We start from the raw sequence: 23465 nt of genomic DNA, 5'->3' as shown, positions 1-23465 counted from the left end.
TGAAGTCACTGACTGACATGAAAGCAGGTCAGCGCCTGTAGTCACGCACAGTGAGAAAGATGATGGTTTCAGGTACGCCTGGCGTATACCGGTTCTAGAAACATTTAATGTCAGTGGGGACAAAAAAAAAAACAGGGAGGCAATGACGGGTTAACTACACACAAACCACAGAGACAACGCCGACATAACAAAGTCATTTATTATCTGCATTTGAGTGGCTTCATGGCCGATTACACAGCAGAGATGTTGTTTAGCAACGTTAGCAGACGTTATGAGCACAGTGCAGTGTGCAGGCTTCACCAGAAAGAATTTTGATGTGTCAGTTTGAGACTACTCAGCATCAGCTCGTGGTACTGAAACTGTCAGGCATTAATTTTGTATTTTAAAGTCAGTCTCAACTTCACATTGATACATTCCTTGCTGAGTCATATAGACTCACTCTTTTGCATTTGCGTGGGTTCATGATTTAGAGTGAAACTCAAAATTGAAAATGTCAGGTTGTAACTGTGTATTCAATTTGGGGAAATAATACATAATGCGCAATGCGTAAATGAGCCTTATTGAAAACAAGGAAAGGTAACGTTACTTTATGCTGAGACAAATATGTGTCTGAACCATACAGCACCATACTGCTCGTTATGTAGACGGGTGATTTTAATTTGGCCACAGGTGGATGTGAGAGTTTGCTGTCACTCTGTGTTAGCCCTGTGACCCTCTGAGGGTGGACTCTTTCCCTGTGACTGCTGGGACCCCAAACTCTATCAGCTGTTAAAAGAATAAACTGATGGATGGACCTCTAGTTGATGATGTATTTGGGTTTCTTGAACATAACAGCTGTTTGGCTGCATGTTTGACTCGCTTTTGCTTGTTTTTAAAGTCATTCACAACCTTTATTTTGATTTTAATAGTCCTGTGGCAAAAATCACAGCGCATCACATTAACGGATGAATGAATCCAAACATTTACCTGGGAAAGAGAAGAGCCGGCTGTCCACGGTCCGAGCTATGGACTGCAGCTTGACCACATCCATGGACTGTCCTATGTGCACCGTGGACGGCATGCTGCCCAGAGTGCCGCGCACAAACTCGGCCACCTCTTGGACCGTAAACATCTGCAGCAGCTCATCAAAGATGGCTGGGAACGAGTTCAAAAGTGCAGCCTGAGAATAAAGGTGGGACAGAAGAGGCGTTAACGACAAGAGGGGAGAGGTTTATTTAGGGAGGAGGAAGGCAGGGGGTGTTAGTCAAATAAAAAAGGTTTGAGTGAAAAAGAGAGAGGGAGTAGGTTATAAGGAACAATCATGGTTTCAGTGACTGGAGTGGAGTGTCCACAGGAGAGAGGTGCCAACCCACACGAGGAGTCCAAAATCCTTTCCATCCACACAGGTCAGCAGGTAGATATCCTCACCGACACAGCTGTTCAGATTCAGCTATTACAGCTTTAACAAAACAGCTCGTACAAAGACACACAGAAGTTATTCCACAGCAGAAAACAAACCAGAGCTGAAAGTGAAAGATTAAAACAAAAAGGAAGACAAAGGACACACACTAGCAAGTCAGGGGTACCAATCATTAATAACATGGTTTAAACACAGAGTGAACGGGACACAAAGACGGATTTTAGCACAACAAAGAAGCTGCAGCAGACGTGGAGTTTAGGACAAACAGGTTCATTCTGGTGTGAACTGGACTCAGAGCGGCACAAAACTGAAAGCTGCTGAACTCTGGATGAAATTTAAAAACATTCTGGGCCAATCTGAACTTCTTCCTCGACTAACTATATTTCACCTCTTCTAAAAATGAAGATAATCTAAGCCTATGAGGTCCTGGGCAAATACTTCAGTTTTAGTTCCACTTTTTAATGTTTTCTTTAAGAGTTCTTCTGGTGAAAATTGTGGATTTTGGAAAATGTTTAGAGGCCTCATTGAAAAATAGGAAGAAGTACATGAGATGAATTTATTTAAACGAGTTTATTCTTATTGCGTGAATCAAGTGGCTGAAAAAGTCCAAAACCTGCACTACCTGTAATGACCACGTGAGCCTGGATCTAACAGACAGCAAATTTCCACAGACGCGTTTACAGCCTGGTGCAAAAAACATTTTTGTCTCTACAGCGAGTGAAGAGTTATCAGGATGGATGTCATTACAAAGGAAAATATGCTCTCAGTCAGAGGACATGAGGGTTTGCAGAAAACACAGCATGTGTGACCAGCGAGTGCAAGAGGACAACGTGTACTTGTGTGTTATAGCAGCCGGGACGTGTGTGTGGAGGACCACAGGTGTGCATGTGTGTGTGGTTAGAGCTCTCTGAGGTGAAATGGGACTCTGGGCTTCACAGGGTTACAGGGGTGCTGTGGGTTTCATCCAGACGTTTACTTACTGACAGCGGAGTCGGCCGCAGAGCGTTGGCGCTCACGGCCTGAGTGCAGTTGGCCTGTCCGCTGCCAGGAACCTGTCCTAGGACAGTGGACTGCGGTTGGCCCGGGGCAGGAGCTAGTGCTAAGGGAGCGGGAAGCCCGGCGCCGGGACCTGGGACTTGATTTGGGCCCGGACAAGGCTGGGGGCCCTGTGGTATTTGGGTGTGGAGGAGACCCAGGAGGAATAATAGGGACCCAATTGAAGGAGCAAAGATTTAGGGGAAATTGAAAGAGAAGATGAGGAAAGGAAGCGAGGAAAGATGCGAGGTACAAGTGGAAAAAGGAGCACAAGTGAAATAAAAGTCAGATTAAGGCAACTACAAGAAGATGGGAAGCAGCTAAACTACAGCACATTTTACTGTTAGCTGTCTACTGTGAACTATGACGACACAACAGTTTGACATCAAAATCACATCAAAAAATGATTTTTCTGATTTCTCTGCTTCCTAAACAAGGAAGAAAAAATGTTTTTGTTGTTGGTCCAGCAGGTTTCCTCACCTGAGTGAAGATGAGCGTCTCGGAGTTGCGGCTGTCCAGGCTGAGGACGAAGCGGATCGACTGAAAGAGTTCTTGGATGCTGGTGCGAAACTGCTCCTCCTCCATGCCACACGTGGCCCGAGAGTAAAGGATCCGAGACTGGATGATGAACTTGAACAGATACTCCAAAGCCTGAGAGGACGTAGAAACACAGAAACGAGAAACATGAAATATTCACTTTTTTTTTTGTTCTAGAAGAAACACAAACCTCAAATGTTTTAGGAGTACAGTGTTCCCGCGTTTATCACGGGTGTTGATAACCTGCGATAGGTGAAATCTGCTTTGTTTTTTACAATTATTATAGATGTTTTAAGGCTGTGAAACCCCCTCACTACACACTTTAGACACTTTTCTCAGAGAGGCATGAACATTTTCACACGTTTCTCTCTTGTTTAAAAACTCTCAAAGTTCAAACCTTCATAGAAAAATAAGTCCAGTATTATAGAAAGAAACCAAAGATCAAACCCTGTTTTCAGGTCCAGAACATGTGAGTAGAGCAGCTGCCAGAGGATTCAGCATTAATGAATCAATGGTACAGACGTAGAGGAAGCAAGAAGAATGAGTTGAGTAAAGTTTGACTTCTCTGACTGTTTGGTTTTGCTTAATGCGCCTTATAATCCTTTGACGTCGACACTGTTGTGTTTGTTGTCTTCTTCTAGCGAAGATTTATGTAAATTTGACAAGCTGAACGCATTCTGTGCTGTACAGGAGACACAGCATGAGATTGATTGAAAATGGTCTACAGCCAATCAGGACGCAGAACACAATGTGTCACAAACACAAAAACCACAAAAAAACCCACAAAAAAAACCCGTGCAAAATTGCACCAAAACAAATCTGCGAAACATCGAGGCCGCGAAAAATGAACCGCGATATAGCGAGGGAGCACTGTAAACTTTTTTTAAAGGATGGGTAACTTAAGTTAGTCTTGCTCTTATAAAATATTCCCACTTTAAGCTTTAGTTTGTCTTAGTTTGAGCATCAGATTACTTATTTTGTTTTAAATTAACAGGAGACAAGTGGTATGGGTAGGGGGTGAACTGATGAAAGCAATTATAAGACATGTGAGTGTGTCATTAATCTGTATTCTAATATTTCAGTTCAAACAGTCACTCTGAAACTTACTTGTCTGTTGTTTAACAATTCTGCGTGACAAATATGACCAAACAGACAAAGACTTAAAAAAACTTCCTGTAGATTTTAATTATATGTGTGTATTTATAACTACATTATTTCATTTTTTTTTTATTGCTTAAATGTTAGTTTCACAACCAGTTTTAGTTTTTAGTTTAGTTCAGTGTAATAATCTTCTGTAATACTTCCACATTGTGCCATTAGCTTCTGTGCATTTAGGACATAGTTTCATCAAACTGTCTGTAAACTCATCACTCTGTCACTTTTTTGTGGGGGAACTTCGGCCCGCTCATTTAGCTCATGCTCTTGTTCTCGTGGGTTTGCAAGACTCATTAATGCACAGCTCCCACCTCTGTGTGAGCTGTTTGTGCTGATATCCTGTGTTTGTTTTATTCAATTCAGACATCTTTGTGGTTTGTTCAGATGCAAATCAGAGAAGAGGTTTTCTCCTGGCAAACCTTCTGACTGTGCTGTCATGAATTTTAAACTTTAACATGCTAATCGAGGCTTTCAGAGTCGGAGCTTTTTGGTGTTTTGCAAACCCTCTGAGCATTGCATGGTTTGAACATAATGATCAGCCAATCATGCACATTTGCAGCTGGCAGTAAGGTTGCACGTAAGTTTTTTACAGGACTGTGTGTCAAAAGGAAGTGTGAGTTACAAACTGTAAAATCCCCCACTGAGACTCTGGTTTTGTGAAACGTGTGGTTATCAGGATGTGAAGCCTCTTCTTGAATATTCTTGTTACTATTTTAATGACTGCTTACTCAAAATGTTTGCTGGTTTTAAGTCTAGTTATTATTTTCTTGTTTTTTACAAAACCTACCAGCTACAGATAATAAAAAGTGTTCTTTTCATCTGGAGTTTACGCCTTTATCACATCTGCAGGAGACAAGATCCATTTTGTATCTGGACAGAGATCCCAGGATGCACCAGGACAGAAACATCTGCAGCATCTGGGCTGCTCCTTGGTTTCAACAATGTTTAAGAAAGTTAGTGGAAGAATAAAGCAGACAGAAACAGGCTAAAACTCCTTGGACACAGTTTATAAAAGATACATCTGGAGCTGCAGCATGTGTCAAAGCTGTCCTCAATAATTCACACCGTCCACTTTTTACATGACAGTGTGACCCATTTGGGATGGATGCTTGAGTCGGATAAATATTTTAGCGTGCTGAGCAGCGTTTGTCTGTGAAATGTGGTACGTTCTGCACATCTTCGTGGGACGGTGCATCTATTCCCAGCTCTGCTACATCACTGATGTAGCTCTGAATGCATGCAGTCATATTTTACCTGAGCAAGAGCGTTCAGTGGGAGGAATTAAAAAGTTCAAAAGGTGTTTTTTGTTTGTTTAAAAGGGCTTTATGGTGAAGACTGTTATAAAAAACTAAAAATGCTAACAGCCCTTCATGTGTTTGATTGTTCCGAGTTCAGCGTTCAGGTCAGTGCTCCACCCAGGCGGCACTGAGTTCTTACCCTCATGGCTTCCTGTATGTGGTCCTGCCTCACCACCTCAGCAGAGCGATCCATGTACCACCTCAGACAGCGGATCAGCTCTCTGAAACACATTTTAAAAAGCCACACAGGGTTGATTCTCTGCACTGGAAGGAGTGCAAACGTAGCATTACTTTAATAAAGGACCCGTTCAGCCCAGGATGGCTCTGTGTAGTCGAGTTAAACTACTAGATTTTTAAATAAATGCTTAGATTTTCCTTTTGTTGTGATAGTCGCAGCACTCTGCAGGACCAAACATGTACGAAAATACATCACAAAGACCTGAAAAACTTAAATTTGTGTAGTTATAATATCTATATGTGTCTTTTTATTTTCTGCCAGTCGGTCCGAGATCGAGATCTTTGTTTCACCCTCTACAAAATATTTAGTCAGTGCAAAACTAAATGTCAGACTCTTACTCAAAGCAATACTTCTCATGTAATATATCTGGATGAGGTCAAAGTTAAATGAGCATGAAAAGCATGCAATCCTATGCCAGTTTTCCATACTGTATTTATCTCTGATGCCCTTGAGCCACCGCGGTGAAATAAATCCAGGAGAAGTAAAACTGCAATAAAGGCAAACGACGTGTACACAAATATACAATCACACTTGAATCAGTCAGGCTGTCAGTTAGAGAACAACACTCACTTGTAAGCTAACGCTCCAGCAAAGTGCTTCTGGATGTAAGTGTCCATCACCGGCCTGAAGTGGTAATATTTACTGTCCCTGAGCAGGTTTATAATGAACACCTGTGAGACAGACAGAGACTGTGATCAGTGAGTGTGATGCTTAAATGCACAGAAAATGAATCATGATTTACAGTCGCAGTGAAAAAAGTACGCCCTCTTTCAAAGCTAAGGGTTTAACTATCAAGAGATTTAAAGAAAAAATTGTACTACTAGTCCTCAGCAGATGTTAAGAGTAGGTAAATAGAACCTCAGAGGAACCTGAACACATAGCGTTTTATACCATGTCATTACTTATTAAACACAAACTGAGCCACAGTGCAGAGGCAGTGTGTGAAAGTCCATCCCACGATGTAGAACCGCAGCAATACCTTCATCTCTCTCATCGTCACTGACACAGTCTGCTGCTGTGCTTGGGATCATTGTCCTGCTGGAAGTTTCTGATTGGACAGAGCTTTTCATATGTTGTTGCTCAGCTTGTATTTACAGATGTGCTGGCACCAGGTTATTATTTATATTTTAGTGCTTTCTTTGTGATCATGACCCCACAGTATTTTATTTTCCTGTTACAGCGTAACCTTCTTTCATCACCCCCCACATTTTCCAGATTTAACTGTAACTCTTATTCCTGTTCCACAGTCATACTGAAATTAGAGTAGAAAAATGACAGAATAAAAAAATCTTTCAGCTTTCAGAGTTTCTGGTGTGTCAGAGCTCCTGTTTCCAGTAACTCAACAGAGGATGACATAAGTGGGACTGAAACTGACAGTTCGCCACATCTGTGTTAGATTGTTTCTTCTGCAAGTCTCTGAATCCTCATTATTAAATTTAATTGAACTCATTATTTGTTACTTTTGTTTACTTTATTTTCTTCTTCGTGCACTGCCCACGCCACACTCACCAGTGACTGAAAAACCAACGGCCCATATTTGTCTGTGTTGTCATCCAAGATGGAGAACAAGGTGTCCAGAATGTCCTGAAGAAACTGAGACACACACACACACACACACACACACACACACACACACACACACACACACACACACACACACACACACACACACACACACACACACACACACACACAATGACATCTCTTCAGTTTAGTAAACAGCTGCTGAAGGTCCTGCTGAGGAAAATGGCTTACATAATGGCAGAAAGACAATTTCTGTTATTAGTTATTTAAGAAAACACCACATGACAATTTTTAAAGAATCAAACATTTTCATGGTATCCTCCCAGTTGCTGGTTGTCTACAAGCTAATGTTAATGGGACCACAGGAGTATTACAGCAACTGTAGAGCTCTTTTAACACATGCTTAAGAAAACAACCTCAAACCACCTCAGAGATAACCAACAAACACGTCCTGCCCAGCAACATGGGAAATGCCTTACACAGCAAATCTGGCACAGCTACAGGATATTATGATGATCCTGCCGTTTCACCCTGACTGTAGTCTCAGGATTTTAGGTACAGGTGTTTACACATATTAAACAGAACAATCTCCCCACCTGTTCGACTTAAAACCTCACCTTGACGATCTCTTCTCCGCTGACATGCCGAAGCCGTCCAAGGATGTCCATGACCCGGTCGGGATGGGCCTTCCACTTCAGCAGGGCCAAGAGGTCCACTGGAAGACAACAGGAAGTCAAACACCAGGAAGAAAATGGAAAAAGGCTCAGATTCAGACTTCAACCTATGAGCAGCAAGACAGCTGTTTAATATGTACACAGGAGTAAAAACTGTCATAAATGAGGAAGCCGCTGTTAGCGCAGCCTAACACGATGGCTGAAAGCAGGCGTCTGTATGCCAGAACCATAACAGATGGTGACACAGTCTTTTCCTCATTTTAATGCTGTCACCTCAAGCTGCTTTATGTCAGGTTACGACTCTACAATATCAGAAAGAAACCCCAACAATCATACGAGCCCGCATATGCAAGCACTTGGTGACAGTGGAAAGGAAAAACACCCTTTTCAGAGGAGCCAGGCTCAGGAGGAGCGGCCATTATTTTTGAACCTATACTCACATCGTGTGACATGATTAAGTAGCAAACGTTCACTGTATTTTATTATTGTTTTGCACTGCTTTTTGTGTAACAGTCTGAAATTCTCTTGTGTAACTGTGCATATTTAAGCACATTGTCCACGAGTAGCTCAAACACTGGCTGCAGATCAGCTGCGTACCGTTCTGGGTGAGCTTGGTGGAGGAGAGCTGTGTGGAAATCCAGAAGGTCTCTTTCATGCTGCGCTGGAAAATGAGGCTGGAGGGGATGTTGGGACAGCTGTTGAAGTCCTCCTTACAGCAGGGCAGCCCCAGGTAGAGGGCGTGGTTACTGAAGGTCGTGTTTTCATCACACTGAGGACACGAGACACCAAGGAGGAGGAAAATAAGGAAGGGAAGCGCTTAAAATAGATCTGTGCACCTCATTGTAAAAGTGTAGCTGCAAAACTGAGTCAAAAGCTGTAAACATGAAGCTTGTGTGCGTGAGGCAAGACTTTAGTCTGTGATGTGAACACTGTACAGCAGGAGTGTCCAACTCCAGGCCTCGAGGGCCGGTGTCCTGCAGGTTTTAGATGTGTCCTTCATCCAACACAGCTGATTTAAATGGTTAAATGACCTCTTCAACATGTCTTAAAGTTCTCCAGAGGCCTTGTAATGAACTAATCATCTGACTCAGGTGTATTGACCCAGGGTGAGATCTAAAACCTGCAGGACACCGGCCTTCGAGGCCTGGAGCTGGACACTCCTGCTGTACAGTTTTGGTGAGCAACAGTAAAGGTGTTGTGGATATCATGTACAAAGTTTACACAACATTTAAAGTGAACTTTATAGTTATACTGTGAGATTACTGAAGTACAATAGAATTCACATATATACTAACTAAATATTGTCATTTCTGCTGTAATCATCAGCCAACAGAAAGACTCCTTTGCAGAATAAATGACTAACGTGTGATGAAGGCTGATGAGTAGCAGCCAGGAAACAGAAACGCTCTAGTGTAGCTGACCTTGTAGACATACAGCTCGTGGCTCTCATCAGAGAGAGTGGTTCCATCCTCTCTCATTAGAGGAGTAAAGGCAAAACCAAACAGCTTTTTCTCTCCTTTGTCCTTTGCTGCAGAGAAAATGACGAAGAAGGAACACGTGAGAGGAGAAACGCACCGAGCGTACGGTCAAAAACAGTGAGGTTAAATGTCTCTCAGATTATTAGAGATGTATTCAGAAAACTAGAAAATTATTATTAAAATTACTTCACTATTGTAGACAAAGTGATATAGCCTGCATATAAGTAGGTCAAAGAGTAACTTGGTTATGCTTTTAATGTTATATTTAGATATATTTTCTAGATATTACTCCAAAAATGTCACCACCTGCTTGAAGCAGCACTTAATCAGTCTGGAAGGATTAGAGTGAGCAGCCAGCTGCTGCATCTGCATGCCAAGAAATGCAGATGTGCAAACATCTGTCATCTTATTACACTGCAGCTGTCACGGTTCTGGGTTTTATTTTTACAATAAGCCTCCTTCGCACCTCCACGAGTGCCTGTGCTTGGATCCTCATTTATTTTCTGCACACGGATCATCCCATTAGCCATGACAGCACCAGTATTAACACAAGTAAAGCACTCACTGGAGCAGTGTCTGAACTCGAAGCGTAGGTGGGACCCTCTGAAACGGTCAATGGGAATCGGCAGTTTGATCACCTCGCTCCATCGCGGGCTGTTGTTATGGTAGAGCACAAAGGAGCGGTGCTCTGGCACGTTGGGCTCACCTGAACCCAGACTGATGCAGTCCTACGGAGCATGTGCAGAAACAGACAAACAACGAGATCAGAAATATGTACCAAGAGAAGAAGAGGAGTTACACAGCGAGAAAAAAAAAGCATCAAATACCTTAATCCACTCAAATACAGAAAGTATGTGTGGATAAAACTCACACAGAAGCCTTTACTAAGCACATACACTGTTTGGGTTTGCTGTGAGTCATTCAGCATTTCTTTCATACATGTTGAAAAGAGCCGTGTCTTCTCTCACCTCTAACTGTACTCTGAAAATTTAATAAGGCCAGTTGTGGACAGCAACTAACTTAAAATGTTTATTGTCACTGTGTTTGTTCAGATTTGATTTATATATTGTACATTTATATTGTCTGCTTTATCATTTTATAATGTCTTACGGTTTTTTTTCCACGTATATCTACAAAATAAATTAATAATTAAGTACTACTGACAAGTACAAAAGTCCTCGTACTAAGTAATAGAGGATGGCACAATTTAATCTCTCCACCCAATGAAGCGTTTTGACTCATTTTTCAAATACCACTTTTGTGAAAGACGCACACAAACAGGAAGACAGCTTAGCTCGAGTTTATCTGCAGTCTGTTGTGTTTGATGCAAAGCCGAGCACTGCTCGGGACAGAGTGTCTTCCACGAGTTTCTCTGCATCGGCAGCAATGAAACACCTCGCTGCACTTCTCCTGATCGTCGCTACATCGCTGACCGGTAACATTGTGTAAAATGTATATTACTAAAAACGTTGTATAGTCTGTTTGCACAGTCGCAAAGTGTCGAGTCATGCCGTGCAGCAGGTGGGTTACTGGATATTTGAGAAGATGATGTCTGTTATCCACGGGCTGTGTGAGGTCTGATAAAACAGACTGCACATTATATACGTGCCCCCCCCCGCACGGAGCAGCCCTCAGCAGACCCAGCTGGGGGTGACTCAAAACTTTATTTATTAAAGGTTTATTAAAATAAACTTTATTTATTTAAAAACAAATCGCAAATACCACCGGCTCGGTGCACGGCGACTGTGCGGGAATAGTTAGAGGCATTCAGGAGCCGCTGCAGAATAACCAGGAAATAACGCGGCGAATAATTCGACGTTAAAAATGTTTTTCTTAAAACATAAAATGTGTGCGCAACGTTTTTGACCTAAATAAATAAATACATAAATGCACGCAACGTGGTTACCTGGAGACGCAACAGCGCTAAAGAACCACGCAGGTGACCGCGCTGATCCGTGCTCATAATTAATGTGGTTAATGTGTCCAACATTAACGCGTTTAGTAAACCTTGTTGCTGCCGTTGTTATTCATCCCAAGCACCTGTATGTGGTGTGAGGATCGTCGCAGGGCTGCACTGGCGTTGCACCAAAAAGTGATCGCCTGCCACAAACTGATTTCCAATGTTTCCGCGTGTTTTTATGTGTAATAGCTTTACGTATGTTCGTAAATGGATTTCGGCGAACTTCGGTCTTACAAAAGACATTTTTAATGTTAACGATATTTTTTTAACTGCACAAATAAAGGATATATAAAAGTCACTGCCAAAAACTGTTTGCGGCTTCTACCTTTTTACAGGAATGTTGTTTGTGGCTCAGGATGACTTAATATCATTCATGAGGGATACATTTGATATATGTTTCACGTATTATAGACCAACAAGTTATTTATAGCAGTTTAAATACGAGCAATCCGTTTTTGGCAGACAATAATTTTTTGGCACACCGGGCATTTTCCCGGTGGGCTGATGGGCAGAGGCGAAATTAACGCGGTAAGAAACCTGATGGATGGACGTCATTACAAAGTGACAGATTGAAGGATTCAGGTAAAATGAATGGCTGCCTTTCCTAATAGCTAAAGTCTTTTAATTATAAGCAGTGCAACTAAGAACCTAAAACAGCAGTACCACCGCGATTAAAAAAAGCCATTTCAATATCAATAATCAAACAAGTGTGTTTGTATATATTTATTTTTTTAAACACAATGCTCGACGTGTGTTTTCAGTGCCCACACTCACTAAAGTGACCGTGATCGTGGAAGAAGGCAGCGCTGCCGTTCTGCCCTGTGCTCTCAGCAGCAAACAGGACATCACTAATGTCCTGTTTGACTGGAAGAAGGGTCGTCAGGAGGTGTTTATGTATGATGCTGGTGTGCATTACAATAATGGACGACAGGGCCAAGATGAGCAATTCAAAGCTCGAGTCTCTCACCTGGAAGAAGAACTGAAACACGGTAACGCCTCTATAAGGATCAACAACACCAGGGTGTCTGACAGTGGGAACTACACGTGTCTTTTTCCACGGCTCAACCCCCCGAGAACGTTCAGCGTGCAGCTCGTTGTCAGTGAGTGTTTTTATCTTAATCAAACTTATGTTGATTTGAATTTCAGACTGTGGCTGATTTTCTTTTTACAAAACTGAAACTAAAGACATCCAGTGATTAATGCTCATTGTACAATTAATACATTCAATTTTAAAATGGTAATATATATATATATATATATATATATATATATATATATACATACATATATATATGCATGCTTTGAGTCACACCTTTTCCCGTTCTTGCTCATGCTTCCCCAGCAGCTGTGCATAAAGTCGCCCAGTTTCCTGAAAGACCTCTAACTCTGAGCTCACTGCTTACTGTTTCTCTTCAGTACACACTGGAAGTCACAGCGTGACTGGTGTTACCCAAAGTCTGATTCCCTACAGTTAACATGTTCACAGTTCAGTGTTAGATTTGTGTCATTTGCCTTTTTCCTTCACTAACCTGACCGTCTTACTGCAGGGTTGCAGGCACCTTTGAGTGGGCTAAATCACCTGCTAGCTGATTTCCTAGCTTGCTTAATTTTCTCTCTGCATAGCAACTAATTTTAAATTGCAGTTTACAGGCCTTCTACTAACACCTGCTTATTTGCATGCTGAAATAATAATAAATTAATGTCTTCTTGTAAAAGTGAAAGGATGCTAAGAATAGAGAATGGCTGTGCAGTCAGCTCATGTATAAAAGCCCTGCTTTTGGTTTTCACACATGACTGCATGCTCTCAGAAATCTGAGTTCATAATAAAAATGCTAAGACCGAGCAGATGACCAGCTGTGAATTCAGGTGAGCAATACAACTGTACAGTAAGCCTAAAGGGAGAGAGCCCACAGACTGAGTGCAAGAACTTACTCTCAAGTCTTAAATGAATGAAAACTGTTCAGTCTGAAAGGTTTCAGTAACCATGATATGCTGTAATCCATCTGCATCTTTGCCTTTAAGGTCCCTCCTACATGGACAGATTAGCTGAAAACATTCTTGGTGAGTCCTGATTTTGATTATGTCACTGACATCTAAATCTGCAATGTGTGTGAATGACTTCATCTCTGCAGTATCACATTTTTATGTCTGATTGTCTAAACTGGAGGCACCAAATCTAACACCACGCTCCCACACTGCTGACTGACACCGCTACTGCAGGAGCCGTCTATGTGGAGACATTTATACGGTGACTTGAACAAAAAATTACATTTCAAATGTATTTTCACTGAACATTTTAATAATTGTACCCAGTCCTGCTAACTAAAGGTATTTACTTCCATGCTTTCAAACAATCATTTCTCACTTATTTAGCGTCACTTTTGTGTCGTCTTTATGAAGTCAGTTATCCATCAGCACACACTGCAAATTTAAATGTCTTTGAGATGATAAGAAGCAGAGACTTATTTTGTATATCGGATGTACTTTCCAAACATCATCCACAATCACGTCACATCTGCAGGCTGCTTTTTCACCGACCTCCAGCTCTGCTTCCCCTCTGTGGGCTGTTAAAAACGTTTCTCTGCTTCCTGGTTTTGCATTTGAACGTTGCACATGATTAGTTCTGTCCCTGCACGCTCAAACACTAACACACTATAATACTTGTTAACTGACTCAAACAGAACATCAGAGCTGTGTGTGCAGCTCTGCACACAGGAGGAAATAGAAGACAGTAAGGGAGAAAGTCTGTGTCGAGTTTGTTTCCCATTTCCAGTCTGAAACTTCTTAATTAGCTAACTTGAAAGCAGGTCTTAACTCTATTTTTTTTTTGAACAATATTTTATTGCTTTTTGCAACAGCATACAAAGGTTTGTTTTCCCAGTAATATGCTGCAGTAATAGGAACCCTTTCCCCCGCCCTCACCTCCCACCCTGCTCTCTTCCAAACCTACAACAAATAAAAAAACAAAACACATAGAATATATATACATTTGTACAATATGTGGCATTTATACATATTCAAGACATGGACAATAGAAATAGCTAGCACATACTAAACAATTTTCTCCTCATCCACACTCCTGCAGGAGTTGTCCGATGTTTACTTCTTTTATAAATTTTTTAAATGGCTTCCAAATTTCATCCAAATATGTTAACTTGTCTTTGAGAACTCTATTTTTACCTTCTGAGCTACTCTGCTGTGTGAAAATGGTTAAAGGAACAATGGGTTACTAGCATACATCAGCAAAGTTAATGACTGAAGAGAGGAAAAAAGAGAAATCTGTGGTGCATCTGTTTGATGAGCGGTCAGCATGGAGCTGCTGGGCATTTAATACACTGGCACAAAACCTGAGCACTTTCTAGGTTTCTGTTGACCACTGAAGTTTCAGCTTCATTTTCATCACATTTTAGGTTCATTCTTTTGGCGTGCTGTGGTTTTATTGTTTTAAGCTATTTAAGTGATGGTGTAGACAAAATGTCATATTATCACATTTCTACAAACTTTTCACATGATGCTTATTTACAGGCGCGTCTATGACACCATATACTGCCATACTTAACGCCACAGAGGACAGGGTGATGCTGAGGTGTGAGGTTCCAGGTGTTTTTCCCAAACCAAAGTTGGAGTGGCAGGACAGCGATGGAAACGTTCTCCCTGCCGAGGAGCCACAGGTCTCTGAAAAGCAAGGACGCTACTACGTCTCCCTGAGATCCACCGTTAGCAGGACAACAACTAACCTGTTTGTCTGCGTAGCCAGGCAGGAGGACATCCACCACCAGACTAAAGCAGAGATCTATGTGCCCCGTGAGATTTCTCTTCTTTGTTGGGTTTAAATTGGTGTTTATTATTAGTTTTTTTTATATTTAAATAAAAGTGTTTTTGGATACAGTATGAAGTTTATAACCTGCAGATGGACTCTTTTTAGATTTGCTGTTTTTCGTGTGTTTCAGAGAAAATGTTTGAGGAATGCAAAGTGTCAGATGAGATCAGTGGTCATGTCTGGAGTGTTGTGCTTGGAATTCTTATTGGAGCTGTGGGAACGTTACTCATGATCTGCACCATCAGAACATGTCAGAGAGGTACGTTTAAAAAGAAATGATGTTAGTAACTATGCAAAAATACTGATTTCATGTTATTGTTTTTGCATTTTCTCTGTGTGTCGTGTAACACTCTGGTATGTGAATAGATGCACCCCCACACTGTTAGAGATGCAGACCTTTGAACTGATGGTCTCTCCCCTCTTTAATCCTGAGGACGCAGTGTCCATGTTTTCCAACATACATTTGGATTTGTGTGACCTCAGAACAGTTTTCCAGAGCAGTGGTTTAGATCATGGTTACACGTGGCTTATTCTTTGCATGATGGAGCTTTAACCTTATTGGGTGACAGCTCGGTGAGCTGTGTTCAGACAGTGATGTCTGGCAGTGATCCTGAGCCAGTGCATTTATTTCCATGACAGAAGCACGCCACGCTAACAGTAAATATATTTACTGTCTGCATGCAGGGTAATGTGTGTGTGTGTGTGTGCGCAGTCTGTAAAAGTACAGAACCATAAATGTTCTTATTTTCTAGTTTTTTTTGTTTATTTGTTGTTTGTTTTTTATTTTCACAGACAGCAGAGTGGATATTTCCAGAATCTGTCTCTGCTTGTTAGATGGAAACCTAAACCACACTGACACCCAAAACCATTCAGTTTCAGGTGCAAACAGTCATTCAGGTAAGCGATAAACACATTTACTGAGAGAGAATAAAAGCAAATTCAGCTCTCAGGCATCATTTAAGTTTGTCAGTCTTCCTCATATTTCCTGTCTGCACTGTGACTGATAAAGGGTAAATGCTAAACAAGACTAAAATCTGAACTAGTTATTTAAGTTTTGAGTAATTATATGATTTGTTCATAAAGGAAAACAACATAGACTGTAATTAGTTTCCATCTGTCCTGTTTTATCATCATGAAAGGTGGCACAACAATAGAGTTAGACTGACTGGAGGTTATGCTATTAAGGTTATACACAATTAACTTTTAACCTACATACTGTAAATTAAAAATAATGTGACAATATGATGAGTCTGTAAAAAGACAGAAACATAAAGTTGTGTGTTTTTACAGACTCAGATCGCTGTGGACCGTACACCACAGTTCCGAGTCCCAGTACCTGTAGCGAGTGTGGAGAAACCGTGGACCAGAGCGGCCCCAACAGCCATGACGCACCAACACCAGCTGTGCACACAACATATTTGAGTGATACTCAAAGGTCAACTGAAAAGAGTCATTCAGGTAAGCGATGCATTCAGTTACAAGTCAAGGAGTGAAAACGTATTCGAATGGGAACCTTTAAGAAAGGTGTGATAGGCTGGCTTGTTTTTGGTGGAAAAGTTGGAAGTTAAATGGTAACATTTATGAAAAAGACTGAAGCATGAACTTGTTTCTTTCTACAGACTCATTCCAACATGAAACTCAAACTGCAGAGCCTGTAAATTCGAGCCCGTTTGGAGAAACATCGGACCAAAGTGCCACCAATGGCTGTGCTGTGCATGAGACGGCTGCAAACACAAACATCACTCAGAAGTCGGCTGGTTAGTGATGTGATTACTCCGATCAGCTGGATTCAAATTTAATGTGATTTTTTTTTAATTGTGCCAGAACAGCAGTTTTCTCTGTTTTTGGTTCAGGCTGTTCAGACTATTGATCATCTGCTAATGAGCTTTTCAATAAGCTCACCTCAGTTCCTGATCACACATCTCTGAAATCTTATCGACAGAGAGATGCATTTACTGTCACTGAGAGTGGATACAACACTCCACTTGTTTCTTCGTTGGCTCAGCTATTTCTGACACAACTCTTCTGTAGTCATCAGGTCAGTCAGATTAATCGTAACATGTAAGAAACGTGTCGCAGGCTATGAAGATTATACATCTTATTCAAGGAGACGGGCTTTTCAGCCTGCCTGCATATTTTAAAAAAGGCTTTATTTTTACTCTGTCAGATCATATGTTCTTAAGTGACAATGAAGAACATCTAATGTTGAACCAGTTCTCCTTCATTTCTGCAGGGAAACTAAAACGGCTGACAACTCAAGAAAAGTCAGGAGCAGAACGTGCCGAGGACGTAGGATACAACGGAGAGATAAAGTTAGACGTAGAGCCGGACAACAGGGACTGATGGAGATGTGAACCACTGTCTTACATTCAGTCTGTGCAAAAGTCATGAGCCAGCATTTATTTCTCTCTATATTTGCTTAAAATGTAAAATTAGTTCAGGAATTATTTGAAACATAATTTCTACTTTTTGGGGAATCACCAGAAAAAATACCAATCAGTGGTTAGCACTGTTGCCTCACAGCAAGAAGGTTCCTGGGTTTGAATCCAACATGTGGTCTACGCAGGTTCTTTTCTCCCCTTTCCTCCCAGTATTTTAAATATTTGGGAGTTATAATACATAAGGATCTCACAGAACTATTAGAAAGAAATTATTCACCAATACAAAAGAAAATCGAGGAAGATATAGCGAGATGGAATTTAATTTAATCTAAGTTTACATTTGAGAATAGATTTGAATAAAATGAATATACTACCCAAATTATTATATTTATTTCAAACATTGCCAATAGAAATAAGCCAGAAACAATTTAATAAATGGGACAAAATGTTGTCAGACACATATGGCAAGGTAAAAGGCCCCAAATTAGATTTAAAACCTTACAGTTGGCTAAAGGAAAGGAGGGGTGGGGCCTTCCTTCTCTCTAGGATTATTATTGGGCAGCACAATGAAGGCGGATGATATGTTGGTGTAATCCTTCATACGATGCTCAGTGGAAAGGCATTGAGGAGGATCTGACCTCCATCCCCATACAAGCGGTTATAGCAGACAGTAGCCTGCAAGTTCATATAGAAACTATTGAAAATCCATGGATCAAGCTGACTTTTAAAATTTGGGAAATAGTAATAAAAGAGTATAAACTAGGAGAGGCTATAGCAACTCTTAAGTGGTGTGCATACGATACACACTTTGTTCCAAATAAATTGGATACTCGATCAAAGATGGTAACAGAGGAAGGTAGACTACTTAGTTTTGAAAAGATTAAAGAAAAATATTCATTAGAAACAGGATTTTTATACAGATGAGACGTTCTGTCAGCAAAAAGATACATTTTAAGGCTGAATTAAGCAAACTGTTGGACTTATTTAAAAGGGCATACAGCTCAAATAAAGACAGAGGCATTATCTCGGGCCTGTATAAAGGTTTAATAAACACTATATAATAAAACAAAATGGTAAATGGAGGGAGGAACCAATATAACGGAGGAAGAGTGGACAAAAATATGGACATACCAATGGAAATGTAGCAGCTCACAGAGCTGGAGGGAATTTAGTTGGAAAAGCCTGATATTTTATTACACCTTAGCAAAAATCTCACTATGAAGGTAACCCTCCTGTCTGCTGGAGAAATTGTGGAAACACAAATGCAAATCATTATCATATTTTCTGGGACTGTCATGTTATCAAAACTTATTGGAAGGGAATACTTGTAGCATTACAAGAGATATTTGGAAGTTATTTGCCTTTAGAAAGTAAAACTTTATTTTTTGGACTCATACCAACAGTAAATATCTCTTAAATATTTTATTGGTGGCAGGCAAAAAAAAAAGTGTCTTAAATCAGAGAGCCCAACTATGAACATGTGGATGGACGTCACAGTGGACATTTACAGGATGGAGAAAATGACAACGGTTGACCTTAGATAAAATATTATTTATATTACTGGTAATTAAATCTCACTCCCTAAGTGTTCATGTTTTTTTTCTTACTTTCTTTTTTTTAAATTTCTTTTGTTTTCTATGGATGTTTTTGTAATTAAAAAAGAAAAAGACATGCAGATGGATATTTGTAACAAATTATTGAAGCGGATGCACATGATACTGTATAGTGATTCCTGAACGTCAATAAAAACTCCTCCCACAGTTCAAAGGTCATACAGTCAGCGGGTCAGGTTAAAGGGTGACATGTTTTCACACTAATGGTCTAAATTGACCATTAGTGTGAATGGTTGTCTGTGGCTGTGTTAATCATGTGACAGACTGGCGGCCTATCCGGGGTATGCCCCGCCTCTCGTCCTACGGCAGCTGGGATACGTTCCAGCCCACCCTCGACCTTCTATTGGATAAACAGAAGAGGATATTTTTGCAACAAGCTGTTAGTAACTTAATAAACATTAACGTAATAAACAAAGAAAAAAATTCTCTGAACAGAAAATGATTGAAAAAGCAGCCAATGTCCAAAAATAAGAATCTTTGAAAGAAAACCTGGAGAACTGAACACTGCTACATTTCTAGAAAATCTCGCAAGTAGGAAACTAGAGAAATGTGGTGTGGCTCAAGACTTTTGCACAGTATTGTATTAATGACATATTAGTCTCTCTTCATTGACTCCCTGTTAAATTCAACATCAAATTTAAAATTGTTCTCCTCACATTCCTGGAGTATTTAAAAGTAGAATGGGAGGCAGAGCCTTCAGTTTTCAGGCCCCTCTTCTGTGGAACCAGCTTCCAGTTTGGATTCAGGAGACAGACACTCGACTTTTAAAATCATTCCAAAACATTTCCTAAATTTTAGGTGGCTTATAAATTTGCAGGAAGGTCAGTTAAGAAGCAGAAAATCAATAAGACTAATTTCTCAGTTGGTTAATGTTACTGTGCATTGCTGTTACCAGTGCTGCCTACATTTCCATGTATGTGAAACCACACTCCGTACTGAATCCTGAATGCAGCTGAAACACTGCTGGGAGCGACTGAGAGGAACCAGACCCAATGAGAAACTGCAGGGAACACAGTTATATATCACTCTGTTGTCATAGTGATATTTATATATGTGTTTTTTCCTAAAAAAGAAACGGCATATGGGTTGTCACGAGTACTTTTAATACAACAAACTGATCAATATAAAATGGAAAAATGTGACTTTATATATTTTGGTTCCCAGTAAGAAGCTTCTGCAGTTTTCAGAAAACATGTAAAACATTTTTTACACAGTTGAAATTGTTAATAAATGTTTTACTGCTTTAAAGTGTTTTAGTTTCTTTATATAAGGTTTGAACCTACAGGGGGCAGTAGGTACCCAGGAAATCATAAGACCGGCACAGAAACTAAAACCACGTACTGAAGTGTGCACGGTCAACAACGTGGATTTCACACACATAAAAGAGCTGATAGTGAGTTATGCTGCTCATTTATAGTGACAGATTTGTTCTAACTTACAACATTTTCACAGCTTTACTTGATGGGAAGTTAAAACAGGTCATTTCATCTCCAAAAAACATTGAAGTGGTTCATCTGCTGCAGCTGTTACTTAGTGTGTTTTAATGTGACTTTGGTGTTTTAATTGTTTGCTAATTCTAATCTAAACTTGAGCTAAACTATCAAAATATCAGAAACCAGCCTAAAGTTTAACATTAGGCACAACTTCAAACTGATGAAAGACTTATTTTCTTTGTTAGAAGAAGAAAGATGCATACAGATGCTGAACGTCTGTTTATATTACTTGCCATTAAATGGACAAAAGAAGGCTTTGTACAGCAGGAACGTTTTCCTACCTTGAGGATTTCTCCATCGGCGTACAGCACATATATGGTCACCTCGATGTTCTTCTGAACGCTTTTCCCTCCCCTCTCAAAATCTCCTCGCTCCAGTGTCAGGTACAGGTCGTTACGGATGTCACCTGGACCAGCAGAGACATGTTAATGCAGACTAATATGTGTCAAACACCAGCACACATGGTTGTTTTATTTGTAAAGATGAAACAAAGATGCAAACATGTCCGTCATCTCGAAGCAGGCAAAGCGTCGCACACATTTCAAGCTGACACACATAAGACTAATGACCTGTGTGGACGTGTGTGGATTCATTTATCACTCCCTGCTCGTCCTCATAGAGGAGGTGTCACCTTTAATGTATAAAGATGGGAGTTAAACACTCACTCCATCACTGCCTGAGGGGAGCAGTGGTTCATGTGTGTGAAAGAGGTGTGAAAGACACTGTGGGATGTGCAGCCCTGCTGTTTTCTTCCTGTTTGCTGTAGAGGGAAGCTTAATGTAAGCGTTCATTTGTTTACCTGTTAAGCTCATCATCATTAAGAGTATTCACCAATGAGAGCAACACAGCAGGTTCATGAGCTGGATTATGAAGCTGCTCGACTCGTGTCCTTTATTTCTAAAGGTGAAAGTTAAAGAAAGCAAATGATTGGCTTGCAGGGCTGCTAAAAAAAGAGGACCTGATGCAGTACAGATTAATCTATGATAATGATGATGTATTCAAAGCACTTCTTGTAATCATGTAAAGATTAACTCCTGACAGCTGGTACGACGGGGTAAAAGCCTTGAATAATTTCTGTAGCAGGCTGTAAGAATGTTTATTTCCTGAAGTCTGAGGGACTGACTTGCTTTTAGAGGAACTGCAGTTTTTGGCCCTCAGCTTCATTTTTCAGCCCTGTCTATTGAAGAGCAACAGACATTTCTGCAGCTCTAAAACATGGCAGCTCACATCATAACTATCTCACCGGACAAACAGCACCACAGACCAGAGGAGAAATTATATTTGGGGCTGAAATTATGCCTCTAAGAAAGCCTCTCTTGTCAAGGACATAAATGTGGGATGTTGAATATTTTCTGTGGTCACATATTTTACACACATATTTTATAGGCTGCATAAATGAATTAACAGGAGACTGTGGAGATCATAGCACTTTAGCTTTAGCAGCATCAGTGTTTGATATTTCTGCTAAATCTAAAAAGTAATCATGAAAGTGGCACAGGTAAGGTTTCTTTAACTGAAGCTGCAAGCAGTGGATACAAAAAGTAAACAGTGAGATGCTTTTTGTATGTAAATCCAGCTGCTACCTGGATGTGACATCAGGCTGTATTAATGCAGCATTCACACACAAACACACACTTGTCCATCTTTGTGGTTTCTTTATCAGGCCGCAGCCAGTTGGAAAAACGAGGCATAAAACCTAAAATCCAGATATGGAAATAAAAGTTTTCTCAAACATAAAAATGTAAAATATTTGTGTCAGCTGCAAATTTATGAGAGAAAACTCAGAAAAAATACGTTTTTTACTTAAGGAACTATAATATTTTACTTTTCAAAGTGAAGTTAGAAACAAATTCACATATTTAAACTCCATAGTGCACCAAGGAAACCTCCAACGTGGTCTAAAGAAGTGTCTATGAGTCCCTCACAGTGAGACATCACAATATATTATACATGCATGTACATATTTTTTATTTTTATTTTCATATTTTTTTTGCTTTCTCTAAGATTTACCAAACATTTGCCATTTTTATTTTCTTTTTACCATTTTTTCTGCCCCCTGGTTCTTACTTCCTTCAGAAGCTGCTGTACTGTGTGTACATCTGCTCATAGCGCCACAGCAATGATTCAAAGGTCTGATTAACACTCGACATTTCCATGTTCTGTTCAACAACACGATCACTACCTTATCGTGGTGGAGGGTTTTTTTTTTATGTTTTCAGGGGTGGGGGTGGGGGGGATTTGCCCCTGGCAGGGTCTCCCATGGCAAATCATTTGAATCACTCTTTGTCTGGTTCCTCACCCAGGACCAGAAAGTTTGAGCTCCAGTCTCCTGCAGAGGGGCTGGACTTTAATTGTGGCGCTAACTTTGCTTGATTTCAGTCCTTATAAATGATGTCACTCCTCTGGGGCCTCACAATGATTTCACCCGTACAGATAAGAGCTAAACTACTAAATAAATGAGCGTGCATGCCTAACATGTCTCTGACAGCAGGCAGTGCACTTGTTGAGAAGATTGAATTATCTTTTACACACTGACAGAAACAGCTGGGAAGCTGTACAACAAGACATTAAATAATCAAAGTGACCTAAGCTAAGTACTGCTGAAAGATATTTCCACACTTATGAAAAATACATCTGTGGACTTAAATATCTACAAGCCTGTAACTCAGTTTATTGAGTTATTAAATAATAACACATTTACAGCTTTGAAGGTCTTCACAAACATTTTAACATATTACAGGAGGAGAAGCTCCACTGTAATTAAATTGAAGTCAGTGGAGAGATGCAAACTGACACATTCGGTCTTTCTGTCTCCCTGTGATGGATTTATAGCTCTCAGAAAAGGAAGCTAATACAGGAA

The 23465-nt window shown here is 40.4% G+C and overlaps 1 protein-coding gene across 10 annotated transcripts in view; it reads right to left on the bottom strand.

Moving 5' to 3' along the window:
- The window catches only part of LOC134627344 (dedicator of cytokinesis protein 3-like), a 252523-nt gene that overhangs the window by 26398 nt on the left and 202660 nt on the right, over positions 1-23465 (bottom strand). For 7 of the 10 annotated variants that reach the window (XM_063473338.1, XM_063473343.1, XM_063473339.1 and 4 more), the window contains 11 exons: positions 20887-21011; positions 9904-10066; positions 9282-9388; positions 8458-8629; positions 7804-7901; positions 7172-7255; positions 6233-6333; positions 5564-5645; positions 2915-3085; positions 2380-2565; positions 967-1159 (listed from right to left, as the gene is read on the bottom strand). In XM_063473338.1, the coding sequence (XP_063329408.1) occupies positions 967-1159; positions 2380-2565; positions 2915-3085; positions 5564-5645; positions 6233-6333; positions 7172-7255; positions 7804-7901; positions 8458-8629; positions 9282-9388; positions 9904-10066; positions 20887-21011 (1482 nt within the window). The remainder of the gene's footprint in view (positions 1-966; positions 1160-2379; positions 2566-2914; positions 3086-5563; positions 5646-6232; positions 6334-7171; positions 7256-7803; positions 7902-8457; positions 8630-9281; positions 9389-9903; positions 10067-20886; positions 21012-23465) is intronic. The other 3 variants (XM_063473344.1, XM_063473345.1, XM_063473346.1) reach the window with 1 other exon arrangement.

This window comes from Pelmatolapia mariae, linkage group LG5 (genome assembly GCF_036321145.2).
Source record: "Pelmatolapia mariae isolate MD_Pm_ZW linkage group LG5, Pm_UMD_F_2, whole genome shotgun sequence".
Taxonomy (NCBI): domain Eukaryota; kingdom Metazoa; phylum Chordata; class Actinopteri; order Cichliformes; family Cichlidae; genus Pelmatolapia; species Pelmatolapia mariae.
This window is presented reverse-complemented; position numbering and strand designations above follow the sequence as displayed.